The sequence below is a fragment of the Colossoma macropomum genome, unplaced genomic scaffold, assembly GCF_904425465.1.
Source record: "Colossoma macropomum unplaced genomic scaffold, Colossoma_macropomum, whole genome shotgun sequence".
NCBI classification, from domain to species: Eukaryota; Metazoa; Chordata; class Actinopteri; order Characiformes; family Serrasalmidae; genus Colossoma; species Colossoma macropomum.
Genome location: NW_023494794.1, coordinates 29,697,396 through 29,707,395, shown reverse-complemented (window position 1 = coordinate 29,707,395; position 10,000 = coordinate 29,697,396). Strand labels below are relative to the sequence as shown.

The 10,000-nt window shown below is 40.0% G+C and overlaps 1 protein-coding gene across 1 annotated transcript in view; it reads right to left on the bottom strand.

Moving 5' to 3' along the window:
- Nucleotides 1-9,513: 9,513 nt before the first annotated feature.
- atp6v1aa (ATPase H+ transporting V1 subunit Aa) overlaps nucleotides 9,514-10,000 on the bottom strand; it is a 17,325-nt gene continuing 16,838 nt past the window's right edge. The window contains exon 15 of the mRNA XM_036580791.1: nucleotides 9,514-9,814. Coding sequence (XP_036436684.1) covers nucleotides 9,722-9,814 — 93 coding nt within the window. The 3' untranslated portion in view covers nucleotides 9,514-9,721. The remainder of the gene's footprint in view (nucleotides 9,815-10,000) is intronic.

The window sequence follows — 10,000 nt, the reverse complement described above, 5'->3', positions numbered from 1 at the left end:
TTCACACTTTTATAGGTGTCAGCTAACGTCCAAGTGTTGACATTAACTTTGCTGAATCAACAGTGTGATCTAACATTGATTCGTCATCATTTTTTGACGGTCTGGGCACTTTGCAAAGTTTTTTTCAGCAACTTCTAAATAAAACAATGCTGACTAGTAGCCCAGCGGTGCCCAATCCGTCGATCACGATTGACCAGTCAAACTTTTTGAACACAGAATAGTTGCGCAGCTTAAACGGTTCCCAATTCCTGCTAGGTTGTTGCTATGGTATCCCAGGTGGTTGCTATGGTGTTGCCACCTTAAATTTCCTGCTACCTCAAATCTGCTACCTTAAATCCACTTCCAGCTTAAATCCACCACCACCTTAAATCCCCTGCTTCCTCAAATCTGCTACCTTAAATCGAGTGCCACCTTAAATACAGTGCTACCTAAAATCTCTGGGTTTGGTATGTTATGTGTGGTGTGTTGAGTGTGTTTGTGGAGTGTGTGTGGTGTGTTTAGTGTGTGTTAGTGTATTTATATCATCGGGACACAAGAAAGGTGCCAAAACTTTTGCATTCCATTCGTTTGTATAGGAAAAAAATCCACAAAATTCCATAAAACTGTGCATCTGACCAAAAAGCTGTATACAAGTCTGAACCACACAATCAGACCAGACAATCTGGAACTGGAACGGTGTTGATATCTCGAAAACGGATGGGTTATATGGCAAAAATCCGGCAGAAAAATAGGAATGAAGAGTCGATCACACAGTGCTTGTTGGTAGATTGCGCCTCATTCAAACAGGCTATCAAATTTCAACACTTTCTTACCGCTTCTGGCAGCAAATGGGTCATTGTGACTGACTGATGTCAAATGTAGCCACTGTCTCTTTAATGTACCGCTAGTTACCGTAGCTATGCCCGCCTAAAGCACTGCTGTGAATGTGCCTCTCTAGCATATCTAGAAAATTTCCATTCATAAGTAGCAGTTTGTGTAGCTAACTTGTAACCTACACTGACTCTTTCAGACGATGAGTGTGAGGCTGAACACAAAGAAACTTACCTCTTCTATGCAGAGTGGGAGGAGGACTAATTGCACAGTGTCAGACTCCAAATGCATCTGCTTGATTTGCCAAGTAGCCATCGCACTTCCAAAGAAGGGGAGCGTCGAGAGGCATTTACGAACTATACACAGAAACTAGGATGACGAATTCCCAGCTAGAAGTGAACTCAGGAAGAAAAAAGTGGTCCACTACTATATAAACCTGCTGACACCATTCATTGCAAATCATCAGAATAAGGTTAGTCTGATTTTTTAGCCATTTGCCCTGTAATTTTTTGCACTGTGTACATAGATGGGATGACAATAAAAGCCTCTTGACTTGATTTGACTAATGCTGAATATTAATAAAGGCACTGAACTCTCAAAGCTTTTTAAAAGGATGAGGCCAGGCTTTTCTTTTGAGGGTAGATCATGATGACCCATCCACTGAAAAGTATCGGCACCCCTGCGGTAGTCTTAGCATCAGAAACAAGCTAACATTAGCCTGACTGCAACTTTCACAGTAACATGAGATATGTGCTACGGAGTCTTACTGTAACCGTCACCATCTTAGCGTTGTGGTTAATTCTATTGAAAATCAAATAAAACACAAATCAAGCAGGAGTAATGACCTGAATGAGTGTATATTTAAAAACAATGACGAACATTAGGTGAAACATCAAATATTGTGTTTTTGTACTGTTTTCAGTTCAATACAGGTCAAACTGAATTTACTGATCACTGCTTATTGCTTTTATTAGCATTACACATACTGTCCCATTTTTTTGGAGCTGGGTTTGTACATTTGGGCAGGGGGGGGGTGATTTTTGGCTAAACTATCGCTGTAACACGCTCACTCAGGAAGTAAGGCAGCACAGAGGTCACAGCAGAGCGGTGAAGCCGCTTTAAACACTCTCTCGAGCAGCAGAGATGATCATAACCCTGCTCACTTAATGCATCCGCCCAGCGCGGCTGAGATAATGCAGGGAAGTGGACGATGCCTGTCTGCCGTTTATGGATTTGATAGGTGAGGGAAGAGAGCCAGACAGAGCCTCGAGGCAGAGAGAGTGTTTTTAGAGTGAATGTGCTTTAACCCCTTAGACTACAAGCCTTTATTCGGCTATTAAACTTAAAAATCACAATGAAGTAACAACTACGACAAAAACCTGCACACTTGCTATGGTGTTGCCACCTTAAATTTCCTGCTACATTAACTTCACTGCTATCTTAAATCAGCTACCTCCAATCCACGTCCACCTTAAATCCACTACCACCTTAAATTTCCTGCTTCCTCAAATCTGCAACCTTAAATCCAGTGCCACCGTAAATACACTGCTACCTAAAATCTCTGCTACCTTAAAAGTGCATAATAAATTTTTAAAAAGTCCTGGTGGAAGTCGTTTTAACTGTGTTTTAACCCTCTGAATCCACGAACTCACCCGCGCATTGAATCAGATGTTTCTATACCTGTTTTTTTCTTATCACGAGATCATATGTGACTCACATCCAGAGTTATGAGCCTATGAAGAGGGGCTGAGATACACGTCATCTGCCTCTCACCATGTGGAACTGGTGGATTGGTGTGTCCGTCTACATTCTGTGTGAAACTGACCAATGGACACTCAGGAAATCACTAAGGACTGACCATCACACCGGAAACCCTTCATTCTTCATTCAGTCCACAGATTCGTGTGAAATGGTGTGCAGAGAGTTTACAGCTGCTGCAGTTGCTGCAGTGGTTTTGGAAAGTAGTGATGAAGATAACGGAGCACTATGATATGAAATATATGAGGATCATGATATATGAAGAGCCTTTAAAGGAGAGTTTATCGAGAGAATGAGCTCAGACCCCAGAGGGTGCTATTTTTTCACCACAAGAAAAAGCCCACTCATGAACCCACACCAGCAGGAGTATGCCTATGGTTACTGTCACAGATTTTAAAACGTGAACTTAAATATTTTATTACCTAAGCTCAGAATTTTAACTTAGTGGCCTAATCCTAAAAAAAGAGAAAGGCTAAAGAAAGCTAAGGCAGTGGGATCTGCAGGAGCACCTGCTTCGATGTGAAAGACTTCAAATAATTAACTGCAGCTATCATATTCTTTTTTTGTTTTAGCGCTGATCAATCGCATCATAACTTTTTTGCTCTAATTTGACCTTAAAGAAAGACTCTTGACTCACAGATGCAATAAATTCATTCTCTCCAATGTTGAGTGAGAGCAACAGCGGCTGCATGTTCCAGCTGCTCTGCGACTGTCGCCTCTTGCACTTGTACATCTTGTTTGGAGGGAACTGGAGCTGCTGTTGCTTTAGTTAGTTTCTCTCTTGTTTGAGCGCTGGGCAGTGCAGTCTGCTGATGTACTGATACTGATATGGCCACATCAGTGACCAGTTTAACCCCTTGTGGGTAGAAACTGTTCTGGAACACGGTGATTCGAGCCAGAACCACCAGGTTAAAGAACAGTTTCTACCCGCAAGCTATTAAACTGGTCACACTCACAGCATTCAGGTCAGATCATGCATACAAACACTACTCATACTGTACACACACTGCACTTTAATGTTATTCTGAACTGCTGACTGTCTTCAGTTAGCGCGTATGAACATCGCTGCTGTCGGAAGAAAAACTTGTATCCTCAAAATAGTAACTTTACAGGAGAAGGAAAAAACATACTTTACTTTTAATGTAAGTCAATGGAACCAGACTTTTTTCCAAATCTTTCTGGGTCGTTTCTTTTGGTCCATTAATCCTGAAATCCTACACACAATGTAAAGAGCATCAGGCAATTTCAAATTATGTCAAAAACTGAAAAATGACAAAAATGGAGATATGAGGTTTTCTTCCGACGGCAGCGATATATATTGCACATTTTATTCTGTATTTATGTGCATTGTCTACTGTTTTTGATACTTATTTTGTGTATACATATTGTCTGTCATCCAACTAGTACACATGCACTCATTTCCTACACTCTTAAAAGAGATGGTTCCTCAAGGGTTCTTTAGTACAGAACATCCATCCATCCATCCATCCATCATCTAAACCGCTTATCCTTCTGGGTCGCGGTGGGGTGCTGGAGCCTATCCCAGCTGTCATTGGGCGGAAGGCAGGATACACCCTGGACAGGTCGCCAATCCATCGCAGGGCAGACAGACAGACAGACATACACATTCACACACACTCACACCTAGGGGCAATTTAGCATGTCCAATTAGCTTAACTGCATGTTTTCGGACTGTGGGAGGAAACCGGCCATTCTCCATGCCGCCCTAGTACAGAACATTGGTTCTATACAGAACTTCTACATGATTAAAGGGTTGTTTGCATCATGAAAGAGTTCTTCAGAAAGATGGAAAATCTGCATGAATGTGCTATAGATGGTTTTATATAGAACCTTTTGAAAAGGGTTCTATATAGCACCCAAAAGGGATCTTCTTTTGTTACAAGCTTGATGTCGTAACAATAGAGGAATCCTTTTCTGGTGCTATGTAGAACCCTTTTCAAACAAGTTACATATAAAACCATCTACAGCACATTTTCCATCAACCTGAAGAACGATTTTATAATGCAAAGAACCCTTTAGTCACACAAAGGGTTCTTTGAGTGTTCTACATAGAACCATTTTCTTTAGTAAAGGACCCTTGAAGAAGCATCTTTTTTAAGAGTGTGTAGTGTTACATATGGTTGGGGCTACAGATGGTTTGAAGGGTCAAACAGGTAAAAAAACAGGTTTTAAAAAGTGTTTTTTTTTGGTGCTTCATGAAAATAAAGGTACTGCAGATGTCAAGCTTGGTGTGTTCTTGTCATTGCCGGTGTTCCACTGCTGTGTCAAATTCACTTAACCGACATCCACTTAACCCCCGCCCCCGCCCCGGATTACAGCAGGCTCCTCCTGTAGGCCATAAATTCACGCTGTGTCAGCGACCATTTAAATATCAAATCCATTCTTCAGGCTTTTAGTCTAGACACATTTACTTACTCTAAACTCATTTACAGAGTTTCTACTGCACTAAAGCCGCTGCTATTGATCCAGTCTGTCTCTCTCTCTCTCTCTCTCTCTCTCTCTCTACTATCTGTAATCTGCAGGACTTTCTGTGGTTGTAGGAATGCATTGATAAATGTATCGTGTAGTTTTCTGTGGTTCTTCTATACTACATGTTGTTTATTGTTTATTGTACTCTGTCGAGTTACTTCTTGATGCCCCGTCATGTGGCAATAAAAGAATCAATCAATCAATCAATCGATTATTGTCTAAATTCCACTACTGTGTGAACAGGTACTTCAGTTAGTTTTGGTTATTCTGTGTATATTTCAAATTTCTTTCTTACAGAAGAATCTAATTGAATCATGATAAAATTTCATGACACATCAAATCAGTCAGAGATCAGAGTGTTTAGTCTGAGTCCACTCTGTGTTTAGTGTGAGCTGACACTGTTCAGTATGAGTCGACTCTATGTTCAGAGTGAGTTGACTGTGTTCAGAGTGAGTTGACTGTGTTCAGAGTGAGTCGACTCTTTGTTCAGTGTGAGCTGACTGTTCAGTATGAGTCGACTCTGTGTTCAGTATGAGTCGACTCTGTTCAGTATGAGTCGACTCTGTTCAGTATGAGTCGACTCTATGTTCAGAGTGAGTCTGTGTGAGTTGAACAGTTCTCTGCTCAGCTGCGTTCTGTCATTTTAATCAGCGCAACTTTTTTGGACGCTCTAATTTTAGAAGAGGGATGTAATATCACATCCTGCTGCCACATACTGAGACATTTAAAGATGCTGCGGTTTTCTGCTGATTCTCAAATTTGAAAGGCAACTCCACCAACTTTGAATAATGTGTGCATAATTCAGTCTTCAAGATATAAACATTCAGTGTTTTGGTGTGAAATGCTTCATTTTAAAGACTCAAATATAGACATTTTATTTACTATCCAAAACCACCAGTGAACCTACAGGAGTCTTCTGAGTTTATATGGAATGTTGATGATGGAAAATAGTGGAAAAAAGAAAATGATATTATATAGAACCATGAACACTCAAAGAACCCTTTGCATGATTAAATGGTTCTTGCATCATTGCAGATTGCTGTAGATGGTTCTAGATAAAACCTTTTTGAAAAGGGTGCTGTATAGCACCAAAAAGTGTTCTTCTATAGTTACAGACTTGACATTGTAACAGTAGCAGAACCCTTTTCTGGTGCTATATAGAACCACTTTCAAAAATGTTCTATATAGAATCATATACAACATATTCTTTATCAATCTGAAGAACCATTTTACCATGCAGGGAACCCTTTAAACATGGAGAGAACACTTTAATCATGCAAAGGGTTCTTTGAGTGTTCATGGTTCTATATAGAATCATTTTCTTTGCTAAAGAACCGTCACTTTAAGAGTGTAAGGTTGATTATGGACATATTTAGTGTACACAAAGCTGCTGATTGGCTCTCTGGTGACTCAAATGTCCCAGGATGCTTTTGGTCATGGAGGCTAATAAGCAGGCAGTGTGAGATGATGTACAAGCCGAGGCAAACCAGGGGGTCTCCAGAGACCCCCAGACAGCTGGTGATTATCGGAGGTGAGAAGTGAATATGAAATCTCCTGTTTGGAGAACATTAAAGTGACAGAAAAATATAAATCCCCCCAGTTTCCCCTCCTTAGACCAAATGTAGCCGATCAGCTGAGACGTGTTTGGTGTCTCAAGTTTGGTTCTTTGGTTTTAGCCAGAAAACTTGTAGAGAGGAGAATTTCCACTCTGTAATGTCTTCCGGGTTTCTCAAACGCTAGAGGGCGCTCCCGAGCGAGTCCAAAATGAATGGGTTAAGATGGAGCATTTTAGCAAAATCATAGTTCATAAATGCTGAAACATTTTTAATGTAATAGAATTCATTCATTTCCTGAACAGCATAAAACATTTTAACACTACTGTTATATTTTTAAGAGCTTTTAAACTCGAATTATAGGAGTTTAAAACGGCGCCTCATGTACGTTCATGACGTCAGTGAGCGTGAACAGCCAATGAGCTGGGTCATTCTACAGAAACGTTCACTTTCTGTCTCTCCTTAGGAGTCACTGGTGTTACTGATTCTCATTGGTGTTCCACATAATAAAGGAACACCAGAGACATTTTTAATGAACAATGCATTTTACAAAATAACTGCTACAGAGCATCAAACCACATGTTGTCAATCATGGAAAATCCACTAAAATATGTAATTTAATCCATTTGTGTTCTATTTTTTCACAGTGACCTCAGAATAAGGTTAGTAGAATAGTTATCATTATAACTGAAAGACACAGTGGACTCACCATGTGCTTTTTTGACGAGCTCTTCTGTGGTGCTTGGAATTCTATATGATTGATTTAAAAAACAATATTGCTAAATTGAGGCTCAAGAAGGTGTAATTGTGAAAATAACATTGTTTTATTTTAAACTATAAATAAATTGTAACCCTAACATGTTTTTTTAAGTGTAATATATCTGTAAATGCTAGGGACACAAAAATGGACATTTCTGTATGACCCAGCTGCTCCGCTCACCAACCAATCAGCACTGTTTTCTTTGCTTTTTTAGTGAAATCCATTCTTCTACTGTCTAAAATTAAAGGAACGTTCTGGTTCAGTGATTAGAAACTATTTTAATTTTTTGTTTTTAGCCGTTTAGCTCCATTTACTCCCATTCACTGAGGACTCGTTCATGGGCGCCCTCTGCTGTTTGCAGTCCTGTTTTTGATAAAACAGGGGAAATAGGAACCCTAAAACTCCTTCATTTTTGAAAAGGTTGATATATACAGTACTGTTGAAAAGTCAGAGACCCCATTTATTTATTTAATTTCCAGTCATAACAGCCATTAATTCCTCGTTTATCAGGAGATATTTGTGAGATTAAATGTAAGATAACCCACCTGCATAAAGAAGCACAAAGTCAGAGTGAAATACATGGAGTTCAAAAACTGATTAAAAGCTACAGAGAAAGTGGAACCCCTAACAACCACCTGGAAGACCTGTTAGACCCCAAAACTGCCCCCATCAGATAAACAGCACTTAAAGCTTTCATCTCTGAGAGAGAGGAGAAAATCAAGCTGATCAGATCTGAAAACATCCACAGGTGTTTCTGTCCATCCTTCCACTGTGAGAAGACGACTCAGCACTGTGGGTCTGAAAGGATGTGTAGCTGATCAAGAAGAACCTCACTGAGAAAAGGAGACGGACACATCAAACAAAGAAGCTGAACAATGGACTGACCACCCCAGAGTCCAGACCTCAACACCACTGAATGTGTTTGATTACTTCAGAAAATCATCAACCAGCTTCTAAGACTGAACTTTGGAGGTGAGTCTGCAGATTCTTTGAGGAGCTGAAAGTGAGTCTCCTGAACAGAATGGAAGCTGGAATAAAGGGGAAGAGTGACTCACTGACTCACACAGCTGAGATTAGAGTTAGCTGGTGAGGCTTCTTTGTCACTTTCTGTTAAATATATTTTTTCTGTTTTTCCTGAAGCTGAAAAATGAATAACTTCTTATATAACTAATACACTTTATGGCCGTTTTGACTGCGGAAAATGAATAACTGAAGGGTGGTCTTTGATATTTCATTATCAGATAGGGTCTGTCAAGTCCTCAAATGGAGATATCTCAATACATCACTGGTCTATGAGGCGAGTAGGCATGCTTACAACAGATAAGGTGATGGGTAATTTTTTTTATTTTGGCTGGAGTGCCCCTTTAAGACAGAAAACACACTGAAAACTTTACAATAACTTTTTAATTCTTTGGAACTTAAAAGAACATCACTTACAGTACATGTACCAGCATAGAAGAGAACAATAACCCACCAAACGCAGTGTACACACACACACACACACACACACACACACACACACACACACACACACACACACAGCTGAATATGAGAGATACATTCAGAGAAACAGACAGACGTCACTCAGTGAGGCTACAGACTGTAATAAATACGGGACGCCTTGTTTGTCCCTTTGTGACGGCCACTTTTCACTTTACACTCACGTTCCTATTGGTCACAGAACAAAAAGGGGGCGGGGTGTAAACACTGTGCTCCGCCTGTGCTCCTCACACATGCAGCAAAGACTTGTGGGAAAGTGAAGTAGAGATGACAGGTTTTTAAGCTTATCTGAGAAACACAGTTCAGCTCTGACTGAACGTTTCCCTTCTGTGTCCCAGAGTACGTGAACAGTAGAGCTGCAGTGAGTGGAAAACATCCTGAATGTGATCAATACATGTAATTTCTCATATAATCATCATTTTTATATCAGATACATTTATAATCCTATACTCCAATTATTTTTATCCAACAATTTTCTGCAGTTATCGGATTATTAAGTGCATATAAACGTATGTTTTTGTATGTTTTTTCCTTCTCTTGTTAAGTTAGCATTCTGGAGATATGAGGTTTTGTTCCGACAACAGTGACATATATATATCTCTATCTATCTATCCATCTACATATATATATATATATATATATATATATATATATATATATATATATTCCTATACACTAACTGGAGCTCTTGCTATGGCTTTCAAGTATTTCAGTAATATAAAATCAGTAAACCAGAGATGGCATATGCACACACACACACACACACACACACACACACACACACACACAGGGGAGCACTGGAATATCCACTGCACAGCACGAGGAAGGTCAAAGGTCAAGTGGTCATGGTCTAGTCCTCCAGAGTGCGGAAGGCGTTCTGCATGTCCTCCAGCAGCTGAGCGTAATCTGCTTTAATCTTCGCTTCACCCTCCTTCACTGGGTCCTACACACATACACACACACACACACACACACACACACACACACACACGCACACACACACAAATCCTTTATTTACAGAAGTATGCAAAAGTGTTCACACCCTCAGTCAAATTCTGTGTCTTTGCTGAGTGTAAATAAGTTACTCATCCTCAGGGAACACGTCTGCACATGTTAACACACACTTACT